At 45.0% G+C, this 27,809-nt stretch overlaps 1 protein-coding gene across 2 annotated transcripts in view; it reads left to right on the forward strand.

Annotated features, from left to right (window-relative positions):
* Nucleotides 1–27,809, forward strand: part of LOC144761840 (uncharacterized) — a 364,775-nt gene that overhangs the window by 289,061 nt on the left and 47,905 nt on the right. For both annotated transcript variants that reach the window (XM_078647067.1, XM_078647068.1), the window contains exons 4-5: nt 13,598–13,711; nt 19,341–19,485. In XM_078647067.1, coding sequence (XP_078503193.1) covers nt 13,598–13,711; nt 19,341–19,485 — 259 coding nt within the window. The remainder of the gene's footprint in view (nt 1–13,597; nt 13,712–19,340; nt 19,486–27,809) is intronic.

Below are 27,809 nucleotides of genomic sequence, written 5' to 3' on the forward strand. Positions count from 1 at the left end.
CAGTACGAGGCCCTCGCCACCAAGATTGATACGGTGGCTGTCGATATCACGCTGATTAGAGCGGACCTGGCGGAGACTAATGAGAGGGTCAAGGCGTTGGATTTGAAGACCTCCAGCCTGACTACTGATGTCACGGACGTACAGACTGAGATCGGACACTTGCGTTCTTCACAGGACTTGATGGCCCGTCGGCTTGAGGATTCTGAAAATAAGGCCTGGCGTAATAACGTACGCATCATAGGTGTTCCGGAAAATCCCGAGGACTCTGCCACCGACCTCCTGGTGGAAGATCTGGTCCTGAATTACCTCGCCCCCGCCGGAGTCAGTAAATTCTTTGCTGTTGAGCGGGCCCATCGATTTCCGGGCGGGAAGCTGAAGCCGGGTGTCCCCCCGAGACCCATTATTGCCAAACTCTTCCACTTTCGGGATAGAGACGCTATCCTTCGAGCCTCTCGGGAGAGCGGCCCTGTGAACTTCTATCCTGACTTTACTCCACTGGTTCAACGGCAGAGAATGGGGTTTCAGGGAGTGAAGCGACGGCTGCGAGATTTGGGCCTTAAGTACGCCATGTTGTTTCCATCCAGACTTCGGATCGAATATGAGGAACAAACGTTTTTCTTTGATCGTCCGGACAGTGTCAGTGACTGGCTTGATTCCTTGCCAAAAAGAGATGATCGAACTGAGCACCCCGGTGGCGCCGACGGTGGCTCGCCGGAGCAAGAGTGACATTGTGGTTCCCGACGTCTGAACTTTCCAACTGTTTGTCAGCTGAGTTTGGATATTTGTTCTTTCGTTCTATTTTAGGTTGGCCCGAGGGTGGCTGGGGTGTAAGGGGACTCTTCCTCCTCCTGGGTTCTTTGTGTAGATTAGTTTTATGACTGGGCGACAGGCTTTTGAGTCGTACGCTGGGGTGCAGGGTGGGGGGCGTTGTAACGGGTTCAAGTTGGGGGGTGGTGGGGGGGTGTTCGTGTGTTTGTTCTTTTTCACAAGGCATCGTATTGTTTTCTTATCTGCGTCGATCATTGGGTCTTGTGAGGGGTGTGCTCTGTTTCCTTCTCGGGGATGGGGGGTAGTGAGTTGAGACTGCTGTCCTGGAATGTTAATGGGTTGGGATACAGGATAAAACGAGAGGTTGTGCTGCAGTTCCTTAGACGTCATTCCCCCGATATTGTCCTTTTGCAGGAAACGCATTTAATTGGTAACGCATGCCAGGCTATGAATAGACGTGGATACCGACTAGTCGCTCACTCTGGATTCACTTCCGGCTACAGAAGGGTGGGCATTCTAATCCGGTCCTCTCTCCCCCTTGAAATTGATGAGGTAACACTCGACGACAGGGGGCGCTACGCTGCGCTCACTGGTAGATGGGAGGGTAAGACACTTTCTATACTCACAACATATGTCCCTCCGGGCCTGCAGGCGTCCACCTTTGCTGACCTTGGGCGGCTCATACTGGGGCTTCCTGAGGGCCTTCTGATTCTGGGTGGAGACTTTAACTCCGTAGTCTCTGGCACTTCGGATCGCTACCCTCCTAGGGATTTAGCTAGGTCTCAAATGTGGCTGAGTGATCTGCTGGAAACCTTTGGGCTTATAGACGGTTGGAGGTTGATGCATCCTACGCAGCTGCAATATACTTTTCACTCGGGGGCCCATGGTAGTCTCTCCAGGTTAGATTATTTTTTAATGCCAGCAGCGCAATCATTGTCCATCAGAGAGATTCGTCATCTTCCCAGGGGCCTTTCTGATCACTCCCCTCTGTGGCTTTGTGTTGAGGCTGGAGTGGGTAGCGAGGGTAGAGTGGCTCCCATAAACCCCTGGTATTTCCGCAATCCTAAAACCCGCTCTGAACTGATAAAATCTATTGACCATTACTTCGATGAAAATGTGGGGTCTGTTTCTTCCTCTATTTCACTGTGGGAGGCCTTCAAGACGGTCATCCGTGGACATTCTCTGTCGTTGATTGCTGCTTCCAAGAAGGCTAAATATGAGGAACTTGTACGCCTCGAAACCGACATAACTGTGCTTGAGAGTGATCTTGAAGATGATGTTACTCATTCTAAATTGCATTCCCTCAGTCTGAAACAAGCTGATAATAGAGCCCTTGTGACCGACGCGGCGAAAGTGATGAATAGAGAGCAACAAGGCAGGATATATGATGTGGGCGACAAGGCTGGTAAACTGATTGCGTGGCTGGACAAGAAAGAAAGAGTGAATCGTGTCGTCCCTGTGATTGAAAGGCCGGATGGTGAGTGTGTCACTGACCCAGCTGGTATTGTTGAATGCTTTGTTGACCATTTCCGACTGTGTATGCCTCGGTCAGTGATAGGGATGAGGAGGATTCCCAATTGTTGTTGCGGGACATTGCACTGCCTCGCCTTTCTGATGATGATAGAGACCTAATGGATGTGCCTCTTACGACAGATGAAGTCGCTGTCGCCATACGTTCCCTTCGTTCTGGTAAGGCAATGGGCCCCAATGGTTTGCCCATTGAATTGTACAAGCTGCGACCCGACAAAATGGCGCCTTACTTAAGGGATATGTTTCTTGAGGCTTTCGATTCTGGTTCCCTTCCCGTTGATCAGCGCCTAGCTACCATCGCTGTAATCCACAAGGAAGGTAAGCCGCGCAATCGTTGTGCCTCGTATAGGCCCATTTCACTACTCAATGCCGAACCCAAAATACTGGCCAAATTGCTAGCTAATCGATTGATTAAGGTGATTAGCGACTTGATCCATCCGGATCAATCTGGTTTCATTCCACACCGGAATACCGCCCTTAATCTTCGGAGACTTCACGGAGTTCTCGCGAGAGCTGGGACTCTTACTGAGCCGGCCATTTTGGCCTCCTTGGACGCCACTATGGCTTTTGACACTATAGAATGGCCTTATCTTTGGGCGGCTCTCTCCAAATTTGGGTTTGGTCTGACATTCATCGCCTAGGTGAAGCTTCTTTATGAGAAGCCCCTGGCCCAGGTGGTTGTTAACGGGAAGGTCTCCAGTATTTTTACACTTGGGCGAGGCACTCGGCAGGGTTGCCCGCTGTCCCCGTTGCTTTTTGCCCTTGCCTTAGAACCATTGGCGGAGTGGCTCCGTTGGGAGCCTTCGATGAAAGGCATTCGGTGGACTCCCGACTTTGAGGATCGAATCTCGCTATACGCGGATGATATCCTCCTATACCTTACATCCCCTCAGAAATCCCTTAATGTGCTTTTTGATGTTCTGACCTCCTTCGGAAAGAACTCGGGTCTCATTATTAATTGGACTAAATCATGTGTCTACGTTTTGGCAGGAGGTCTTCCTCCACTGCCTCGTAGATTCCCAATTCAAGTGACTGAAACTGGCTTTAAATACCTGGAGATTTATGTTTCTTTGGATCCCACAATTCGCCATGAACGCAATTTGCTACCCCCTCTTCACCGGCTCAAGCTTGACGTTGCATGATGGCGTCAGTTGCCTCTGTCGCCACTGGGTCGTGCGGCTCTTTTCAAAATGATGTCGCTGCCCAGATTCTTATACGTACTCCAGAACTCTTTTGACCCCATTCCTTCGGGTTATTTTCGTGAAGTGGAGAGCCTGCAGAGGCGGCTTATTTGGGACGGGCGTGCGCGCATTGCTCTGTCTAAACTTACGCTTCCGTGGTATGATGGAGGCATTGCCCTCCCAGATATCAGGCGCAATTATTGGGCTTCTCAATTAAGTGCGGTCAACCACGCAACTAACGCTTCCGGTCCTACCCCGGCCTTTGAAATGGACAAACACCTCTTGCCAGGGGGGAATTTCAATAGGGCGCTATATTCTAAGGGGCTCTATAGGACATTGACCGGGCCCTCTAAAATCGCTGTACGAGTGTGGCATGATGCGAATGCGGGCTTGGGATGGTGTGATAGAATGACCCGCGCAACTCCATTGTATGATTCCGAAGGTTTGGGCAATTTGTGGAGGACGAAAGGCTTTGACAAATGGGATATGATTGGTCTAAGCAAGGTGGGCGACCTCTGGTCTAAAGGAAATGTTAAGACCTTTGAGGTACTCAAGATGGAATACGAGCTTGGAGACAGGGAATTCTTTAGATACGCTCAGGTACGTCATGCCCTGCTGTCAGTCTTTGCTGTGGGGACTGATATTCCTGAATCCTCGCCTCTCGAGGACCGTATCCTGGACGACTACGTACCCGACAGTACAATTTCACTGATCTATAAAAAGCTGATCAATAATAGAGTTGACCTGCTTGTGCGCCTCAGGGCTTTATGAATTGCCGACGGATTGGAATTGGATGACGAGGACTGGCAATCTGCATTGTCCTCGCCTAAAGAGGTTGCCATACCTGCCCGCCTTTGGTTCGTCCAACTTAAGATCCTTCATCGTGTGTATGTCACTGGTCCGAGTCTGGTTTGAATGGGTTACTCTCTGGATGGGCTGTGTAAGCGTGGCTGCGGCATGATTGGCACTTTCCTTCACATTTTGTGGGAATGTCCCGAGGTGGCTGAGTTTTGGTCCCGAGTGCATGCAATTATGGAGAGGGTCACGGGGTTTCGCTTCTACCCGAGGCCCGGCGCTGTCTCTTGAATGTGTGGGAACCAAATGATTATAATACTGCACAGATCTGTCGGCGACCCTCGGCAACATGATTGCTAAGAGAGATATTGCACAGTTATGGGGCTTCCACAGGCCACCCACTGTATTGGCATGGAAGGAGAACATGGACTGGTGCATGTTTAGGGAAATGACTGTGTACCTGTAACGGGGCAGACCCAAAAAATGGAACAGAATTTGGTCACAGTGGAATGCTTATCGTGGAAATGTATGTACTCCCCCACATGATTTTACCCTTGATGTTCCCTTGTCCCCCTAAATGACATTCCAAGTGTTTTGCATCAACTGTATATATTGCATTGTTTCCTCGCTGCCCCCCCTCCTCGCTACTGATTTTAACTATACTGCACGTATTGTACTGTTCGGAGCTACTCCCGCATGGATTCATGACCACCGTTACTGTATTTTTGCCTTGTGAAATGTGTTATGTTGTTTGTTGTTAATTTCAATAACAAAGATATAAAAAAATAAAATAAAAAAAAGTGTGGTCAAATAACATGTAAGGGGCCCGATATGTGCTGCACTCGCTGAGGTGCAATATGGGTTAGAGGGGAGTTTCCTCTATCCAAAATCCATCGACGGAGATCCAACGCAACCTAGTAGGTCTAAGCGCGGGTCCTGAGCTTTGACCAAAGTGTGACTATAAGCCATATCCCCATGCCGGATACTCATGAGGTTTTTCTCTGATAATCACAAGAGTTAAAAACTATAGATGGAACTCCCCTCTTACCCATAAAGCACCTTAGCGAGTACAACACATATCGGGTCACTTACATGTTATTTGAGCACACCTTAACTATTTTCATAAAGGTCCTGAAGAAAGCCAGATTCAGGACATGATCACCACTAGATCCTGGTGTCTGACATGTGCTAGCTTAATGGTGGGAAGAGGCAATATGTGGGGCACCACATTGAGGGCCCTGACTAACTGACGTTTCTCATACATAACATAACTGTGGTATTTGTAGAGCACACATTTCACCCGTGGCGGGAGAAGGCTTATTGTTCTGGGCTTACAACAATTATTTATTGATATCTGACTCAATGGTTCTCATTGTATTGATCTCAGAAGAATGAAATTCTCAATGGATTGATTTAGATTTTAAGCTATAACCTTGAAGTCAAATACATACCTTTGTAGTGGATCCGTTAGTACGCTGGGCCACCACAACTAGCAGTCATTTCTTTCCAAGTGGCCATGATATCTGTTAGCATCTTCCTGGCCTTTAGTGTCCGCTCCATTTTCTTACCAGATGTTCTGCGGTGATTTATACCCTTTTGTGTTGGTTCTGACTCCACCAGCTTCACTGTTGTAATACAGCCAATTTCGTGATTGACTTTACTTGCTCTTCAGTACTGTCCACTTCTTCTTTTCCTCTGAGGAACTTTTCTAGGATGCCTTTGGGCAATCAGCAGGCTTATCTGTAGGCTTATTGTTGGACCTGGCCTATCTTGCAGGTTTGCCTCCTGACTTTTTGCCTTATGCATTCTGTTTTTGTCGGCTTTAGGACTTTGGGCCCTTTACCACTGGGGATCACTGCTAAAGTGCATATGCTCTTTGTGTAAATTGTAGTTCTGATTGGCTCTCCATAATTGGCATATTCGATTTACTGGTAAGTCTCCAGTAAAGAGCACTGTGTGTGCCCCGGGTCTGTAAATCAAAAGCTATTAGTGGGCCTGCAGCACTGGAGTAGCCCTGTAAACATGCCCCAGGCCTGCCATTGCAGTGTCTACACATGCAGTTTTTAAACTGCCATGTACACGTGGCAAGTGCATCTACTTGCCAGACCCAAACCTTCCCTTTTTCTACATGTAAGGCACCCCGAAGGTAGGCCCAAGGCACACCCATGGGCAGGGTGCAGTGTATGTGAAAGGTAGGAAATGTACTGGTGTGTTTTACATGTACTGAAAGTGAATTACTGCTAATTTCGATTTACACTATTGCAAGGACTATCTCTCCCATAGATTATCATTGGAGCTGCCTTGCAACATTTTGCAAGTATAACTTTCAGTTGGGAAGAGAGAGAGATTTGGAGTTTGGGCCCAAAGCTCAGGATTTAAAAATACATCTTTTAGTGAAAGTGGTTTTTACATTGTGTGTTTGAAAAGGACACTTTTAGAAAGGGAGCATTTTCTTGCTTTATCATCCTGCGCCTCTTCCTGTTGTGGAATCAATGTCTGGTATAGACTGACAGATGGGTTGTTTGTGCATTCACTCTATCAGTCACACAAAGAGTGTTGAGCTGTGCCCTGCATATCCTGATGACCCATCACCAGACTGATAGGCCTTCGTGAGCTAGAGCGGTGGGAGGAGTTGTCACATTCATCTGAATAGGGCTGTGCCGGGCCTCTCAAATGCTGTCTCCACCCCCTTGGAGCATGGCTGGAGCCAAGCACAGGCTGGAAAAGAACGTGTGCACTACAAAGGCAATCCTTTGAAGAATGCCTACTTCAAAGGCCAAAAGTGGTATAAATATTGGACCTAAAACAGCAGATTTTTAGAACACTTCTGGAAGAAGAGGAGGGTCTGCCAAGGAGAAGAGCTGTAAGGAAGATTACTGCCGCTTTGCTGTGTGTTGCTTTGCTGGGGTGGCTTGCAGTTGCTGCTTCAGCTTTGGAGAGGAAAAGGACTGGATTTTGCTTTGTATTCTGCTTGTGAAGTTTCTCCAAGGGCTTGTGTGTGCTTGGCTCCTGTTGGAAGTCTCAGAGTCATCAAAGACTTCACCCATAGCACCTGGGCTCTGTTGCTGATAGTTCAGAACCTGCCAAGTGGTGCAAATTCCAGTAGTTCTGTGCCACCTGTGGCATTTGCTGGGCTGTAACTTCAAGAAAAGGATTCCTGAAGCCATCACCACTGCTGCCTACACCGATGCGTTGGTCCCCGCTCGCTGGGTGAGCGCAGACCAACCTCGATGACAACGCAGTCCGGGTCTCAGCGATGACGACGCTTCGTTGTCATCAACACCGCTGGCTGCACCGTGTCCACTGACTTCTACAACCCCGCAACCCTGGTCTTACCAACAACACCGCTTCACGCCGTCACCGACTCCACTGCCTACACCGTAGCCGTTTTCACCGCCCTCAATGACAACGCAGCCCCTGGTCTGCCGACGACAGCACCATCAACTCTGATATTGTCACCCGATGCCGTTGCCTGCACTGAAGCCACAGTCACTGCCTTGTGAGGAGCACGAGACACCAACCGTGACAACACCGCAGCCCAGGGTGGACTGACGACAGTGCCTCACAGACGCCACGCTGCTGCCGGTACCGAAGCCACGGACACCGCATTGTGAAGTAGCACCACCTGTGAGGACACAGCATTCCCGGCACTGCCGACGTCAGCACTCCTGACTTCAACTTCGTGGAGTTCGATCTACAATGCCTCTGACTTCAAGGACTCTACGACTTCTGCTCTGACATGCAGCACCGATGCTGCGCAACTCCAGCAACGTCTCACTGCTGCACTTCACTGAAAGGGCCTGAGGCCTCTTCCACTCTGAGGTACTGTTAGCAGGTCTTCCCCGATGCTGTAGCCAGCCCTCAGCTCCATCCAGGTCGACTGAACTGTTTGATTTGTTGGTGATGATGCTGTGATAGCCCCGGTTGGAGCTATCAACTTCAAGGAACTGTATTTTTGCTTTATTCTTAACAAATTCATATATTTGCTTGTGTATGTTGGATTTTTTGACGTTTTGGTCTTGCTTTGACTGGATGAATATTGGCTATTTTTCTAAATTGGTGCAGTGTCCATTTTATTTATTTATTTATTTATTTTTGACATTTTTAAAGCGCACTGTTACCCGAAGGTGTCCTTGCGCTGAATTTTGTAGTGTTTTCACTGTGTTACTGTGTGTGTTATGTACAAATACTTTACGCCACACCTATTAGATAAACCTGACTGCTCCTGTCAAGCTACCCAGCGGGTGAGCTGGGGTTTTCTTAGCTGTGTAATCCCCTTATCTGACTAGAAGGAAGATGCCTACTTGGACAGAGTGTATACCACTGCCAACTAGAAACCCCGATTTCTAACACTTATCTACGGCAAGGTGGTACTCTACTCTAAGGTGGCACTCCTGCATCTGCAGAGCATACTCCTCTTTTCTTTATGGGGAATATTGGGTTAGCCCGTGAATTAGAGGTATTAGTAGCTAATGATCTGTGGCATAACTGAAGGTGTGGCCATAAAGGCAGACTTGGAAGTGTCAGAGAATCTGGAATTAAAACTTATCAATGGATTTCAGAATCAACTGGTGTAGGCTGCTTTCCCAACTTTTAACCTGCACTTACTACTGTAGACATTTAACTGTACTACTGTATAGTTCACAAGAGTAAGTTCCATCTGTGGGAATAAATGCTTGCAGATCCTGATACTGTGAATAAGTGTTTTGCATTTGTGCATGTAGAGTTTCTATTTTACTCACAATGGTACATATTTCTGTGCAAAATGTAATTTGGATCCCTAGGGAGAAAGACAGGTTTGTCACTCTGGACTTGTTGGTCGTTCGGGAATCCGGTTCACAGAGGCTTGAATGTCCTTTCTGTTATGTTGGTTTTGGTTTATATCTTATATCGTGGGCTGCTGCCCATAAGTATTGTGAGTGCAGTACAGACATCTGTTCCTGCTACCACATTTTTTACTTTTTAGGTCTTGCCTACGCAGAGTGCATGCGCTGCTTAAAAAAAAGATCTTTAGCCATCGATTCGGCTTTGCAGTGAAAAACGTGCACACATTGCATTGCCTTGAATGGCAATTCGTGCATGTTTGGTGATTCCCTTGCGGGAGCGAGCTTTAACAGATGGTTCCTGCTCACTCCTGCAAGGGAAGCGCAGCCCCCCTCCTCTCTCCCCTCCCCCTGCTGCCTCTCGTCCAACTATTTTTTTTTTTACTTTGCACGCGAGGCGCTCGTGCTTGTTTTGTGTTTGTAGTCAGTTTCCGAATGACTGTTGTTATGGAAGATTTTGACTGAAATACCACTCGCTTACACTTAATGTTTTCTGTATAAAACATTCCGCGGTTCCCAGCGCTACATATAATATCCAAAAATGAAGGAATAACATGACTGATGCCGTTCATGGGTAGAGACAGCATATTAATATAGTAACCAGCTCAATTACATTCACAGACAGTTACAACTTAACAATTGAAATATAAAAGCGCCGTCTAGAAGTTACCATTAGTGAGAACACATTTAATGCTGGTTACGCCATTCGAATATTACATTGCAACAAAGTAACCTAGTCCATTTTCTATGTTTGATATTACCGGGAAACGTTGGAATACAGTGCCCGCTTCCCGTTGGTTCCTCCATTCACTTCCGGTTCGAAGGTGCAAACATGGAGTGGAAATCCTGTGGAAAATGAGACTAGACTCTGGAGTGCGACAGCAGGAGCCGGATTAGGAAGAACGGCCTCTCGTAGGCTGTCGATGGAGCACAGTGCCGCGCAGCTTCCGCCTTTCTCTAGGGCTGTGCGGAATGCCCGTACCCTGCCCAGGGAGGGGACAGGGCGTAGTGTCAAAGTGCGCACCTGTTTAAGCGTCCAGGACTAACTGGAGTTACTGTCATTCCCTTCCCCGGGCAGTGAGCCTTTGGGGCTTCAACGCCACCATGGTCCCTGTGCAATTGGAGACGGATGGCCAGCTGGTACCTACTGGGGGCCCACCTCAGCTCCTCTGCCACCTCCCCCCGGTTCCGTGTGGCTGCTAGGAGTACCGGCTACAGGATGAGCACCCCAATAGATTTTCTCCTGCACAGAACTTACCAGGAGATTACCGTGCTTTCTGATCTGTAAGAATTGGAGAATCCATGTTCTATATCCTTAGATGTCACTGCACCATTTCTTTGCTACACGTTCCCCATGTCACTGTGTGAAAGCTTATCGGAATCCTCATGTTGAAAATGTCATTTTTTACATTTTGGATTTCTTTCCAAAATGGTCTTGGCATTTTACAATTGAATAGCATATGGTTGAGAGAACCAGGTGATTTGTGATAGTTCTAGCATTGATCTGATTCTATAAGGGCTAGTTTAAAGAGTTTTCTCTGGTGTTCAGTGGGCTTTATCTATCGTACAGTATTTACATTGTGATAGGATGGGAGACACTTTATTTTTGATAGTGGGGGACTAGATGTTCTTCCAAGTGTTTTCCGTTATGGTTGTTTAGTTTATTGAGGACTGTGGATCAGTCCATTTGTTTTGGATTTCATTTGCCCAAAGGGAAGACCTATTAGCTATGCCAATGCTTGTTGTTGATAGCTTAGATTCCAAATAGACACAGAACATACTCACTTTGTTTCCTAAGGGAGGGTCTGGAGCCAACACTTCTGGCCAGAATTATTTTTGCCACCTTTCTATACTTACGTCTACAGTCAGCATCTAATTTTTCCTGGAATTAAGCTTAGTTTATTGAAATGCATACTTTTTTAATAGCTAAAGAGTGGCCTTTACGCGTCAACAGCAAGAGGATATACATATTGAAAAATAAGGGAAACTTAGCTGAACATTGCTGGATTATACATATCCTATTGTTCAGCAGTTTCCATATGTGGAAAGTGAACTAGTTGGCTCTCCAAACATACTTACAAATATACAGCAACCCTACTGTAGACAACATATATCCATAGACATGGATTGGTATTCATATGTATTCAGGCATACTCGTCTTATTTAAAAGTTTGTTTTGTATCAGTCACTCACGATTAATCCTACTTATCGATGAAAGAAAAACATATTGGGTATATGGCGAGAATAGATAATAATTTTGTTTTTCCAGATATAAGTTTGCACAATTTTTAAAGGACATTCATAAATCAATTCTTCAATTTCTAGATTAAGACAAACATATTATTATAAATATATATTTTTATATAGTAATTCTTTTGCACTTTAACAGCTGCAATGACCAATATTGTGGGTCAAATAGATGTGCAGTCGTTTATTTGTGATGAGGAGGAAATACTCATAAAACCAATGTAGCTGTAGACCAAAGCATAAGGATATTATTTAAGCCCAGCAGGAAGCACAGATGGAAGACTGGGGAACAACGTGCACTCTAATTGTGGTCAAAGCAATTCTGAAAGATGTACACAAACTTGATTTCAGTTTTTTCATACGGTCAGTCCCAATTACAGTCACAGTTTCAACCCTACTACAAGCATCCACTTGGCCGTAATAAGAAGTAGCAACTTTAAAAGCAAAAAAGCCATTAGCAGCACCTATTATTTTTTTTTAAACACATTTTTATTGATTTTTAAAGGGAAAATATAAACATGTCATATACATACGGATGTAAGATACAGAATAGAGACTGTTGTTCCCTTGTGGGGCATAGGCATTGTGGAACAGCAAGCTCGCTATGACAGGAGTACTTGTTCCATAGTAATATACAAGTAACTAAACGATAAGAACGTGTAGGCCATAACAGTCAAATATGCAGTAGAGATGAATAAACTGGAGTGCCGACGTGCAGCAAGCAGCACCTATGAAGATGTAAAACTAGCCATTTACGCTAGCACTCATTTAAGAGTTTGATTCTCCAGAAGTTAAGACGTTAAAGATACTCGCCCAGAAGGCAGGAAGTCATGTTAAAAAAAGTAAGTGACTACATGGAACAGAGTTCAATGCAGATTTCAAAGATAAATACATTTGAGAGGGATATCACCACAGAACCAATATTTACTGGTGGAGTGATCTTAGAAATGCCCTACAGCGATTCTCCACTAGAAAGATCGTTGAAAGAAATGCCTTCAGAATATTTTGTTGTTCTGTCAGATGATGCTGGAGAGAGGTGAGGTGCACCGTTCTTTTCTTTGAAAAGAGGTCTACCTAGTTCTTTGAGACCATTTTGTCCAAACTGAGAATTTGTTAGCCACAGTCTAAGATTCGGGAAACATCCAATACAACGCAGTCATTACAACGACCTACCCTTACAATGCAACTGTTACAACACAACTGCCTTTACAGCGCATGCCATTACAATGCATGTCACTACAACACATACCATTACAACGCATGCCATGACAATGCATTATAAGGTAAGTAATAGAGATTATTTTAGTATTAGGGTGTGTATGAGTTTTGGGGTGCATGATAATAGTAATTTTGACCCCTACACTATCCAACACTTTCCCTACTATTACACTCACTGGAGTGGGAATAGTTATTTTTAACCCTACATTATCCAACACTTAGTAGTTTTTACCCCTACACTATCCAACGCTTACCCTACTGTTGCCCTAAAAGTATTAGGCGTTGCCATGGTATGCGTGTAATTGTATGCAATGTAATGGAATGCATTGGAATGGTAGTTTTAAAAAATGCGTTGTAATGGCATGGGTCGTAAAATCATGCAATGTAATGGTAGTTGCGATGTAAAGACTGCGTTGTAAAAGCATGCGTTGTCATTGCATGCGTTGGGACGTCATATATTCTAAGATTCAGTCATCTTTTTGTTAAAGATAGTATTGTACATGGGGTTTTGGATTCATTTAGGTCTTTGGGTTTAACTTCGGACTCAATAACCACTGCTGTCGTTTGTGGTTCAGGCTCTTGTTCTTTCTCAGGTGGATGGTTAAAATTTTCTTTTTTATCATCCCAGAAATACATTACTGTTCTGAAAATAACCGATATCTCAATCCCTTCTCCTGCCAATCATTTGCAGTTTGAACTAGGCTGTCTGACCTACAAGCAGCTGTTATCAAAGCAGCCATCTTATCTGGCTTGTAGGCCAGTGACGTAAAGTAATGATTACAGCCATTTGAAGAACCTGAATGTCTAATAAGCTGTTCTTTCCCCATAGTCAATCTATGTTGCAGCACCTCTTTTAGGGAGCAATCTCCATTTAACCTGAACATTGGCATATCTTCTGTGCTCTATAAATTAGTATGTGGGAGAGCTGTCTTTGCAGATGCCAATAACCTAGTTTTATGTATGAGATTGTGTGCTTTGTTCTAGTTTTCTAACAAATGTATTGTTGCTAATTCATTGCTTTTGTTTTGACCATAGAAACGAAAATGGATGGATGTATATAAAGCCTGATCTATTCCCAATCTGGTTTTATCTTGTGTGGATGCTCAACAACGCCCTCATTATAAGCTGGCTTTTTCTGTGGGATCGAGAGTAAGTCTAAACTGTGATCTTTCTAAAATAGTATTCACCATTTAAAGTCATAATATAGCAAAGAAACCCATAAAATGTTTTCCACCAGAGAAACTGAGATATCTCTTGCAGAAGAGGATGCAGTCGTAAAGGGTGGTCAGTGGAGCTCTGGTGAGGACGAGCTGCCCCAATCGGTTACCGCCATCCTATACAATGTGCCAAATACTTACCGTTCTTTCAGTTACTCTGTTGAACCCCCGTGCTCCAGGTCTTACTACTTGAGGTGTGTACAGTTCCCACTAAGCACCGCATGGAATACACTCGGGCTGTCAGGAATCATATCACTACACCAGATACAGCCAGAAACAAAAGCCCCCTAACATTGAGGAGGAAACTGCAAGCCTTGCCCTCAGCAGAGTCCCTCTCTCCACACCTACCTAGCTAGACCAGCAAAAAGAAAGAAAGAAAATACCTAGATTAGTGGACCAGGTTTTCCTGAGTCTGATGAGTAACATCCTCTGGAGGAGAAGGTATAAACAGCAGGATGTTGTGGGGCCTCCATGACCCCAGGTAAGAGGGAGGACTTAAGGGGAAAAACAGAGAATTGTGTAAGGTGTTTTTTGAGGTTTTTCTTTTGCTTGGTGAAATGGTGCCTTGAGGCACACAAACATTTAGAAAGGACTCGGACTGCAAAGAATTGACAAATGACACATTGTGGAGGCTTGTGGTTAGCACGATATGTGGCGAGGGGAGGGAGACTGTGGGGGATCCACTGACGCAGAAGGGAAAGATTGAATGGAAAGTTTCTAGATGGCACTTATAAGGGAAACATTTTGGTGGTAACGCCTGGGAGCTTTTCGGTGAGCATCACTTTGAGATTGTTAGTGGAGTGACCAAAGCCATGCAGGTGAATGTATTCGCTCTGGGGTGGTGGAGGAGATTCACTGTATCACCATTCACCTACCCTCAAATACAAACCTACACCACAAAGTATAATTATACAGTTTCTCAAAATGCATGTGAAAGTGTGTATGTGTTTTCCTCATAACCTAGCAAAGCTGAACCTAAAGCAGAAATTAAACAGGTTCTGGTGTACTTGGAGTAGATAAGAGTGACGGCCACAAAATTAACTCTGACTTCAACGCTTAGCCCAAGTCTCTGAGACTCGCGGCCTGGGCTCAAGAGTTCCCAGCAATGTTCGTATAAAGGGATGGGTGACTCCCCTCGAAAACACAGTTTACTCAATGAAGTTTGCATTAAGATAGGGAAGGGTGGAAATGATGCTGCCAGAGGTGGCATCAACCTGTCTGTCATCATTATTGGCTTACAGCACATTATTCATGCAGCTGCTGCGATGCATGTGGTCCCAGAGGGAGTGAAAAGGAAAAACATAGATGGAGGCTTCAATGTTTTCCTGTTTTTGGGTCCAGATTTGGATTTTGTGCCGTACCGGGTTGCTAGTCATACACACAATCTGGGGATGAAGCTCCTCCTCGCACTTGGCTCAGTGGCCTGCTGGATGCTGGCTCATGATGAAAGCAGACCACACGGCAGATGCTAGGAGGTCGGGATGCTGAAGCAAAACAGAGAATATGACAAAATGCCCTGGACTGCCATGAGAGGAGATGATAAGAGTGAAGCTCCGCTTCAGCAAGGAACAGAGGCTAGCCAATCTTGCCCTCCTAGAGGCTGTGAAAGGCAGTATAAAGTTTTTTTTCAGGGAACAAACAGACTTTCTTACCAAAAGTGATGACACTCAAGGAAGATGGCTGCCAACCGGTTCCTCTCTACATCGGTACAGAGGGAGCTTGCATGTCCTGATCTATTGATGTTATTGATAAAAACATAGAATGATAAGATAACCTAAGAGGAGGCTCCCCAACTGTACGCTTGAGATAGTAATGGAGATGGCAAAATGGCAGTTAATAGGACAAGCATTTGCAATGCAGTTGGTCTTGCAATTGCGAGATTTTGAGCTGTTGGCATTGTAAATAACAATGCACTTTATTTATGTGTTTAAAAAGCCTGGAATAATAAAAAGACATTGTCATTTACAACACCAATAAGTCAAAGTTTCTACAATGCGAGACCTATTGCATTGCAAATTCTTGTTGTTTACAAGCGCCCCATGCTGCGCTTATAGATTAATAGAGGCCACGCCCTTTCTTTAGATGAGCCGTGTCGAAAGAAAGGTCTGCAGCCGCTATTAAAGTGAAAGCAGGGTATGGGGCTCTTTTACCAAGAAAAGTATTTGTTTATCAAGTTGACAAACAAATGCTTTTTTTTGGTAAAAGTGCCCCGTGAAAGCGCAAGGCGCGCTGAATCTTGTTGGAAAGCATTAAGTGCCTGCAGTTGGAGAAACGCATTAAAGAAAATAGTGCTTACAGACTAAATAAGATGTACATGTAACAACTGAAGTAAAAGGGCCAGTCTTCATGTGATGTTACAAATGAAGATAAGGCAGTACTAAGGAGGGGCTAACAAGCCTATTAACGAATCAGAAGCCAGCATTTACGAAGGACAATGCCACCAGCCAATGACAAATATGGACAGAGATTGTGCGGGGCTTCAAGTCCATACTTCAACACAGCATGCCTCCCAGAGCAGTGCATGTGCTGCCCAGGGTCGACCTAAAAATGTAGATTTCCTCTGTGGCAGCTACAGCCCCTCTTGTGGGATACAACCAGGAATTATAGCAAGCAATTGATTGTTTTGACACCATAACTGCACCTCCTCTGGAATCCCACCTAGTTACATTATACTACATTTACCTCCATTGTGTACAGAACAACTACTACCCTGCAAGGACAACAATGTCAATATTTCTTCCTCTCGCCTAGTTCAAAGGATGTGATTTATGAAGGATAACAAGGCATTGTGGGATAGGAATGTTTAGAATACAGTTAAGATAGTGATACTGTGGGGAATGCTTAGTTTCAGTAGTCATAGTGGTCAAGAAGCTTGCAGGCAAAAGGAAAACGCGTGGATACAACCTTTAAATCTAGAGCTTGAGTATGGATTTTTGATACGCTCGCCTGGAAAAGGAGACTTACAGACATTAGATGGCCACATGTTGCTTGCATTTACAGCAGCTCAGAGACAATGAGGCAAAGGTGTATCATAAGCACTCAGTGTTCGAGCATAGTGAGTCTGTAGGTGAGATCATTGAGAAGTGTGGCTCAATGGTGGAGAAGTGTGGCTCAATGGTTAGAGCGGCAGACCCTGATGCAGAGGTCTAGCCCGGGACCAGGGTTCAATTCCCCGCCTCGGCGGGTCTTGGGCTAAAAAATTCCACGGACCTGATCATTCTCGCCTCGGTGCCTATTCCAATCATGGAGTCCCACTCTGCAACTCTGGGCAATAGCTTGCTTAATCTCCACAACGGCCCCCACAACGCTAAGGATGCCTGGCCTCCACCTTGGGGGTGCCCAGGAGTGGACACCTCACAGGGAAAGCCAGGATGGGTTCCACAGCGGTATTCGTACAAGCACCTTGAGACCCTTGCGGGTGAGTAGTGCGCTATACAAGTATCAATTTACATTTACATTTACATTTTATAAGATTAGCGAAAAGGCCATAACAAATATAATTTCAGGATCATATAATAACGTTGGCATGATGGTAAAATAAATTTGTGGGGATTTTAGATATCTTTTGGGAATTTTATTCTGAACTTTATAATGAAGACTCAAGACTGTTCTGTTGATCCCCTTAGGCCATTCTGGCTGGGTCTAAAATGTCTCTTTATGAAGAACTCCCTAAAAAATTTGAACAACCCTTTACATTGGGGGAGAAAATCATGGGAATTAAAGGGCAGCCTGGGAATAAGTCCACTGGTGCCAAATTAATTCTATCTGAAAGTTTTTTTTGATCAATCAAAGGTTCCTCTTTCAAAAATGTAAATACACATAGTGATATTCCTGGAGAAAAATAAACACCCCAGGAAATGTGCTTCTTACTGCCTAGTAGCCTTTGATTAACACTGGTGTTTTCCAAAGGCTTGAGTAATCGTTTGGCTGGGATAATACATCAGTTGGTTTCCCCATGCAGCATGGCTTTATCCCTAATAGATATTCAACTGTTCATGTAAATATGGCCATCTCTATTTTTGATGTAGCAAAGAGCAATTAGAGGTAGGGGTGGGACAATCCTAGTAAATACCAAGAATGCATTCAACGGGGTCATCTGGCTTGCCCGTTGGTTTTCAGTAGTCAAGTTGGGGTTTTGGTTTTAGATATTTAAAGGTTCATCCACAGTCCCTATGAAAAATGTGCTTATATCTAGTCCCTTTTTTCAAGTCATGTGTAAAAAGCAAGCGGATTCCTACCAGCCTTTGCTTAATAGTAGTAAGAGGAAAATTACAGATCACATTGCAGCCTTTTCTTCCGAACGGCTATCTTGGTGTTGGGATACTCTATCGCCACCCACCTTCTAGGAATCACTTTCTATTCAACATAGCTATCAAAAATGTCTGCTCACCTTGTGACCCCATGTCATCTTCTGACACCCAAAGACATCTGTATCTGGTGGCATGCAGACACATTATACACCTCCAAGACACAATACTGCCGCTTTTAGGGAGAAGGAGGAATCTATATTCATCTGCAGGGCTGCCACTCTTTTATTCAGACAATACTAGCACTTATCAGCAGATCTGCTGAATTTTAATCGGGACAGTACCATCTCTTCTCAGCAGAGGTGCTCTTATGACCAAGTAGCTGCACTTCTGGGCCATAGTGTAGCGCTTTTGATGGAACAGTAAGCATTAACAGACTACAGGAGGGAGCCCATAAACCCTAAAGCGACCAGGGCAATAATCTGTAACAAACAACAATGTCTCAATGGTATTATTTCAAAGGAAAAATATACATAAATGTGCAATGGCGCAGTTAATTACACAGGATTGAATCCATGGGGGAAAAAGGCAGGGAAACATTTCATGTTGATGAAAGATATATTTCATATAGTAGCTATGTTGCACATATTAAATTTCATATGTTCAAGCACATGGGTCAGTAGCACTGCGTTACATTAAATGGCATGTAACCAACAAAATACTGTGCGCAAGTGCTCGTGAAGTGTAGTGCCGGCGCAAGTGACACATGACGTGGTATAGACAGTGAGAATAATGGGCGCAACAACAAGTGAGATAAAAACCATGATTTACATGTTCAAGATACCACGACAATAAATGTTACAAGAATACAATTTAAATGAGACAGTATCCGTGTGTTGGGGCACCAAGAGTTCCACTGTGGGAGTCTACGGCGTTTTGGCCTGTAGACGTCTTAGGCCAACATCAGGACCAGGTTACATTACTTAATTGATGTACTGGGGATAGAAGAATAATGGAAGGTTCCGTATATTCAGTGGCCCAAGAGGGATAGCTAGACGTAAGAAAAAGGGGGGGAGGGTGGTGATAGCAGGGTCGAGGCAGAGCCCTGATAGAGTCAATGAATATAATAGGGAAGGAACTCTGCTAGACATATCACGTGACTAGGCTCCTGAAGAGAGAGAAGGAAGGTGGAACAGTAGCAGCACTTCTCAGCTCTTAAACACTGTACCCCTGACTAATTCTGTTAACATTGCCTATATAGTGAAAATGTCACAGTATCTCCCTGCACCTATTGTTGCACTTCTTCTTTTACAGGTATCTCATTCCAGCCCTGGTGTTCCTGGCATTCATTGCCTTCACAAACTACTGTGTCCTCATCATCTCTTACCGTGCACTGTACGCTAATGGCTTATGGCTGCAGAAGTCTAGAAAAGTGGACCTTTGGCTCATCCGAATTCTCGTAAGTTCCTCTTATTTTTTTATATCAGGATTGTGTGCATTGGCACACCTTTAGCCACTTCGCAGAGATCTGTTGAATAAAATAAAAATATGCGCAGGTGCCTAATTATTTCTTATGGCCCATGGCTGGATGCTAAGGTTGCCATCACTAAGGAAGCTTAGTCTTGAATCCACCCCATGTGTCTTTCTTCCCTACACTTCTTCTTTCTCTATCTCACTTTTTAGGCCTCGCCTACATACAGCTTTTAGGGGTATGTTGTCAAAAAGGCACACTGTGTCCTACACTAGTACTTTTATGTGGGCTTTGGGCCAGCCTATTGCTTGGCAAAGGCTTTCTTTCTTGGCAGTCTCATTTGCTTGTTTCAGTCAGTGGTTTTCCTCCTTCTTGTGCTTTTCCCTCCCCCGGAGCAGAGTTTCTTTACCACTCTTTAATTGGATGGCTTGTATCCTTCCACTGCTTACATATAGGGATTGAAGGCATTTTGTTTTGCACTCTCTCACTCATGTGCTGCTAAATGCTCACTCCATCCCATTGCGCTGTGTTACTCCCTCTTCACCCTTCCTATATAATTGCTTTATATTTTCTTCTTTTTTTATTTTTTTACTTTTATTGCTCTCTCTCTCACCTCAGGCTCTTATGTTGATCACAGCCACCCGCCCCCCCATCTCTTGCTGTCCACGCCTCACTGTTTCACCCATTGCGTTCATTAAATAAATGTTTTTTTTTTATGTTTTGCTGCCAGGCTACTCCTTTTTTAGGTTTCGCACCTGCGAACTGATCGCGAAGCGATCGTCGCAGCGAAACCTTTTGCAATCGTTTCTGCTTTCAAGGAGTGAAGGGAGACAGGAGACAAGTGATGTGCACGCGCAACCTTCCGAACTGGGATCAGGTCGCGCGCGCTTCCTGTCTCCCATGGCTCCTTGGAAGCAGAAACGCACGCACACACACATACAGATCCCCCCCCCCGCCGCGCATACACACACATATAGAACCCCCCAACCCCCCCCCCCGCCGCGCATACACACACGCATGCACATACATACATACAGAACACCCCGGCGCTTACTGCCTCCCCTGTCAGCTGCTCCTTTCCCCCTCCAGTGATCTCCTGGCTAGACCCGCCGGTCACCTCCATCTGCGCCCTGGGATTCATAGACTGCCGCTGGCATGGCTGGACGGAGGCGCACGCTCTATTAGACCTGCATACAGCCTTCCATGGTCCACCGTTCTCCCCGCCTCGCACCGTCTGCGCACTGTCATTAGTTGCATGAGTGCCCCGGTGGTAACGAGGCCGCCCAGTCCTGAGCCACTCCTTGCCTCATATCCTGAAGTACCATCAGGAACCGGGATTTATGAACCCACAGAAGCGCAGACACTGCCCGCAGCTGCCTAGAACGAGGTGAGGCCGGAGGTTGGGAGGAGACACACGTTGATCAGGGAAACACAAACAGGAACGTTTATTTTCACTTTACAGACACAGGCAGGCGGCACCATAGGAACTGTAGTCCAGGGGAAAGGGAAGTTCTGCGCTTACGCACGTAGAACTAGGACTTACCTGAGGCCTAAAACCTCTCGTGTTGTAACCGGCATGCGGGAGCCGATTCACCTAGAAATGTGACAAACTCAAGACAAGCTGGCTAGGTGACGTTACATAATATTATCTGGTACCATTATATGCATTCGAAAGTTGAAACAATAAGTGTTATTTCAATGTACGTCTTCCTTACTGGGGGATTCTTCTGTGTCGTTTGTTGAAGACTGATCACAGTAACGCTTTTGGCTAATATTAATTTATAGTTTCGTAGACGTTAATAGATTATTGCGTCTGAAGATCGAAACTGGGCCGAGGAGAGCAGGCGGCGCGGGCACCAGCTCGTGATGATCCCTCCCACGCGCCCCCTCCAGTCACGAGCCCTTCTATCTTCCGCCTCCCAGCTGTGCAGGGGTGTTCCAAGCCCAAAATTACTAATTCTGACGACGTTATTCATCCGAACTAGCTAAATGAGTCATTTACATAAAGTTCCTTTCACTGACAATACAGAGGGAAGAGTTGCTATAATACCGGAGGTACCCATTTTCAGTGATGCAAATAAAAATATGATTGTTAAGAACAATACCTTAATTACCATTCTCGGTTATGTTTTCTTTTTATATGCTGTGAGATGGAGACACATTGGCAACAACTGCAAGAGCGTGCGTGTAAACACAACAGTGAAAAAGGAAGAACGTACTTACCTGTAATTGTGGGCTCCCCGCTTTCTGTTGCACCTGGTTTCCAGCATATTTAGTAGCCACAGCAGTGCGACGTGGTCAACATGGATGACAAATATAACACGAATACATAAAAGCCCAGGGAACATATTTAGCCCTTAACTTTACATGGTGCCTCTTTTAAACCTCGAATTTTTAGAGTAATGCAAATTTGAAGAGGGCATTCCTGGATCGGTTCGGTGATCCACGTCCTCGCACAGTTCCAAATACTGAAAATGCAAAATGTTCACCATGGTGTAACTGTAAAGATTTCATGTGTCAATCTGACAGAATCGATTAAGCACAATAAAGAACAATCCACAGAAAATCGATCTGGATAGTCTTGGAATTGCCATTGACTCACCAATAATTTTATGACCAACACCCAAACAATGTTTATTAGTTTTGCCTTTTTCCAATAGCAGAGAAACAACTTCCAATGCTGAACTGGTACATAAAAACAAAAAGTAATTGTGGGGCCCAAAGTTTTCTTCGGAGTCCACTAGCAGCTTTGCCCAATACCGAGCTTGCCTAGTCTTGATTTCATCGCACGCCTCCCCCCCCCCTCTACACTTTGCCTCCTTATCTCCCGCTTGCTGGTTCCTTTGTGTCCCCGCTTTCCCTCTCCGTCACTTATCATAGTTCTTGCTTTCTCGTTCTATCTCCAATGTCAGCCTTTCTCCATCTTGCTTTGGGTGAGTGTTTGATGATGAAGAATGACTTCTGGTCCTCAAAAAACAAAGTGCCAGCCTATCCACAACGTGCAACCACCTGCACAAATTAAGCATCGGATAACTCCACAAACAATTTAAACACCACCCTTTCCTCAATGTTGATTTGAGGCAGAGGGACACTGTAGCAAAGAACCTAATCGATGAAGGTAAAATGCTTTGCACCTTTGGCGTAAAGTCTTAGTTAGCCTTGAAGGAACTTCGCCATCACAAAAGAGTCCCCCTAGAAACATCTGGCAAACATTTAAAGCACAAATACTCGTTAAAGTAGCTAAAGAAATGCTTTCCCCTTGAATGACTCGCACTCAGAACCATCCCCAAGAGTTTAACGAAAGGATGGAGGAGGATGGAAAAAAACAATCTAGGAGAAAGGAAGGGAAATTAGATGTTTTGTCTCTATGGAAGCGATACAATTTTTTCCAGTCTGAGTGTTCAATAATCTTTTAAAAAGATAAATTATGCTCGAAGAGATTTTGTCAAAACTCTTAGGGCCAGGATTAATTCCTAGCAAGCAAAATTAGACCGCAAGAATCTCTTTTGCATAAACAGACTCCGATGACTGTCAGATTCTCAGCCTTGCATAAATATCTCCCTGGAAAATAATCCATTTATACTATAAACTATAATTAAGCACGTCCCACAACCACACAAGACTGGACGGAGAATGGTTAACTAACCCGGTACCAATGCATGCTAAAACCGAATCTTTTTGTGGAATTTCCCAAAACTAAACTATAGGCAACACCATCTTGAATAAGCATAAACGTAATCCACTATACATAATCTAACTTCGGTAGAGAAATATTTATGAAAGTTTGGGATTTTGGCAGTCTATATATTTTGAATGTCTTATATTTTTGCAACCAAGATCTCTGCAGTCTTTGTTTCACATGGAACCGATAAATTCCATAGACCAGGTGTTATCTCGATAAAAGTAATCAAGTGTGTGACTACTATGTATTAGCTCGCAACTTTGAGACGCCACTTCTCCAATATGTTTTAGCAAGAGTGGCAAAATGTGCAAGATGTCCGCCCGATTTGTAGTGGACAAACAGCGGTCTAGTTGCAGAATAGAGATAGTCTAAGAACTTAAAATATGGACTTGACTATCAAACATTCATCTCCTTTTGATGCAATGTTTCTATTGTGAAGAGTACCCTAAACTGTGATAAGTTAGGCATAGGCATGTTACTTTAAATATAAACAAAAGTAAATAATGATAACTGACAGGGTAAATATCTGCTTCTTTTCGTTTATTTATGCCAAGTACACTGTCTTATAAGACCACAGTTTACTTTACAGGTATGTAGGTTTTTGTTTGAACCGAAATAAATTGCGTGAATATCAAAAGGTTAAAAAAATAAGTACTTAATTCATTCCACTAAGTTCCCTACCCTCTTTGACTTCAAGTAAACAGGTATCGCGCAAATAAGGACTCTCACACAACTCTGAATATAGTATAAAAGGTCACCTTTATTACAGGACAGCCAGAGACAGACCCGCAACATAACTTTTCCAACCAAACTTTATCTTTATTTCTTCTCCAAACCTTTTACATATAAACCATAACGTTTTCCAATTCTTTCTATTTCCAATAACCATAACTTGTTTTAATACCATCCTTGTGTTTTCCTTCTTCTTTCCATCTCTTCCCCACCTACCCTCCCAAGCCCTCCCCCTTAGAGAAAGGATGAATCCGCTCTAGATTATCCAATCCCCATCACACACGCCACCCAGGAAAACCCTTGAGTTTTCCTGCCCCACCCAAAAAATCCCTCCCAAATCTAGAAAAAACGGACTGCTCAAGTCAATAAAGAATAACTGTGAAGGAAAAACTGTTCCATTGCAACTCATTTTGCCGGTTTGGAGCACCACAAGTCAACACACCAAAGGTTTGCCAAAGTATCTCTTAGTTCCATTAAATAATAGGACTGACCCATCTGTGACAGATGCACCCCGTCGCTCCGTAACAAATGCAGCATGTCACCATTAAAATGTTCGTGTGCAATGACCGTAATGCCCATTGCCACGCAGTATGACTTCATTGCTTTATTAACCTTTTTGCGGGCCCTCTCAACAGCTGTCTGAACTCTGGCTCCTTTCCATTGGCTCCTGTAAAGAAATTCAGTCCAAACTACCCTGGTCCCTTCCCATCTGTCTTTGATGACAGCCAAATCCAGTTTCATCTGCTTGATTAAAGCCAGCCCTGAACATTCCAACAAGTCATTTTCCCCTAAATGCAGGATCAACAAGTCTGGAATGCCCCACACCTCTGCCATTTTATTTAAGACCGAAAACAACTCCCCCCATTTCATCCCCCCTAAACCCCTCCAAATCACCTCATGGTCATTACCATACAACCCCAAACCTCTACCACATAGCTGTTGTTCGGCAAAGTTCGCCGCCCACTTCACGATGGAATGGCCGACGATCCACGTCCTCTTTTTTCGAGGAAAATCTGCCACTCGACCTGTGATGGAAAAAACACTATAACTAACTGGCCATATAAAGCGGATGGCATTGCCGTGTTTTTTTTATTTTTTTTTTAAAACCTAACATATTTAAAACAACAATTGGACTTCCATCGGCCAATGCGCTGTAACTCCTCTGCCCCCCAACCCAACCTCGCAGCTTCGGTAGCCGCACCTATTCTGAATGAATGTGTCCCAAAACAATGTGGATTTTCCCCTGCTAACGTTAATGCTTTCCGCAAAACTGCTAAGAATTGAAAACAAGTTAACTGCGTTTTATTTTCATGGCAGAATATATCACCATCCCGAAAAACCTTTGAACTCACAAATGCCTCCCATTCCCCCACTGGACAGCAACCCATCACCCCGCTCCTGCCAAGACGCACCAATGACCCTTTACCTGCTTGATCCGTCTTTGACCTTCTCAACTTGATCTGCAATATATCATTATCCAAAAGAACAATATCAGACGAACGTATCCCACCCAGATTCCGTAATCCCAGTAATTCTGATATCCTAAAGGCACCGAAAAACAACCATATCATGCCTAACCTGAACCTGTAACATTCCCATTCATCATAGCAGCATGAAGGCAACACACCCAACAATTTATGTAATAAGTCAAAAGTAATAGGGTCCCTCAACCTTGATGCTTGACCAAAAGACCTCCCAAAACCCTTCAGCATTTTCTGTAAACGAAAACCTTTTTGAACCTCACACCCCAATTCCAGTTGGCTATAAAAAGAAATGCCTGCTAACTTGCCCACAATGGTGGACGGAGACAAACCTCTGTCTATTAAACTCAGCACAAAGCCCAACATAAATTTTTCATCTCTCACCGCTGTACCCTCCCTGCCATGTTGAGCCGTATAACCCAAAAAACCAGACCATGCCAGCTGATAGCTGCGTCGTGTAGATTCTGACAAGGATTGCTCGACAAACTCAGCCATTCTCAATTCCCCAGGTCCCATATGTTCGGCGGAATCGGTGTCTTGTAATGGTCTGCTCCCGGTGCCAAATCCCGAAACCTCTGCCACTGACAACGAGACAAAGCGTCGGCAATTGAATTGTTGACACCAGGGATGTGTTGCGCTTTAAATACAATATTCAGCTGCAGCACCCGTAACATGTAAGCCCGCAACAACTGCAATACTGCAGATCCTTTGCCCGCTGCCCATTCACCAGATAAACCACCGCCATGTTGTCGATATGAAACAACACACATCGGTCTCTGAACTCCTCACCCCAAATCTGCAGCGCCACCAACAAGGGAAAAAATTCTAAAAAAGCAATGCTGCGACCCTGATGTAACCACTGTGCAGGCCATTGCTCCGCACACCACCGTCCATCCCAAAATAAGCCGAAGCCTAAAGCCCCGGCCGCATCAGAGAAGATCTGCACTGGCCAGACAGTGTCTTCCGATACGAAGTTAATGGACACTCCATTGAACTCATCCAAAAATCGCAACCAAATGTTCAAATCCTCCTTAATTTTTGCTGTCATCCGTATGTGATGGTGCGGCAAACTCGCCCCAGCCAGCGCAAATCCCAGCCGCCTGCAAAAAGTCCTGCCTGCCCTGACAACTCGACAAGCAAAATTCAAATAGCCCAAAAGCCTCTGGACTTGTCTCAGCTGCACACGCTTAGCTCCCAAAATTTCTTGTAAAAAAGACCTGATCTCCTGCACTTTCTGCCTGGGCAAACGAGCCACCATCTCTTTTGTGTCTATTTCTATGCCTAGAAATGTCAAACTGGTCGTTGGACCTTCCGTTTTGTCCTCCGCCAAGGGGATACCAAATTCCTCCGCCATGTCCTGAAAGCAGGCCAAAACTTTAGCACATTGCTCCGTCCCTGCTTTGCCCACAAACAAAAAATCATCCAGATAATGACATACAGCCACATGATCTGAACGCTGGACCACACACCACTCCACAAACGTACTAAAAGTTTCGAAAAGTGAACAAGAGATAGCACAGCCCATGGGTAACACCCGATCCACATAAAATTCTCCTTCAAAATACATGCCCAGCAAACCAAAATCCGCCGGGTGAATAGGTAACAGGCGAAAAGCGGCCTGTATGTCACATTTAGCCAGCTCAGCTCCCATCCCCGCCTTGCGCACCAATTCCAAAGCGTCGTCCACTGACGCATAAGTCACTGCTGAATCAGAAGTAGAAATAAAGTCATTAACTGACTGCCCTTCCGGCCAAGATAGGTGATGTATCAGCCGAAACTCACCTTTTGCCTTCTTTGGGATGACACCAAGGGGCGATACAATGAGGTTTGGCAAGGGGCAAAACTCAAAAGGGCCAACTACTCTGCCTAAATCCACCTCCTTTTGCAATTTCACCCTTACCACTGACGCCATCTCCTTTGCTGACTTCAAGTTATCAGCCCAGCGTGAAACCCTGGGTCCTTGGTAACCAATCCGAAAGCCTAGTCGAAACCCCCAAAACAACTTAGCCGCTCCTCCAACATCAGGATACACCTCCAATGCGCTCAACATGGCCTGTAATTTAATTGGAGTAGGCGCCCTTTGGCATAAGAGGTGGTACAGATCCTCTCCCCCCCCTCTGCCCCCTAACATGTTCTCCCGGGTATTGGTTGGGAAAGCACTGAAAGACAGCATGCCTGCCCCCGCATTGAGAGCATTCATGCTTAAATTTACAGTACTGGCGCACACAGGAACCTCGGTTAAAGCTCCAACATGCTCCAGTTGCGGGCAACTGTCCCCGCCCAACGCCACCCGCCCCCTGTGTGGCGGGACGCTGAGAAAAGGGCCGGTAAGGAATCGGCAACCCACTTGCTGTATGGATCGTGTTGGCAGAAGAATGACCCGACATCCACTGTAACCACAGCTCTTGATCAACCTC

This window comes from Lissotriton helveticus, chromosome 6, assembly GCF_964261635.1.
Source record: "Lissotriton helveticus chromosome 6, aLisHel1.1, whole genome shotgun sequence".
Lineage (NCBI taxonomy): Eukaryota > Metazoa > Chordata > Amphibia > Caudata > Salamandridae > Lissotriton > Lissotriton helveticus.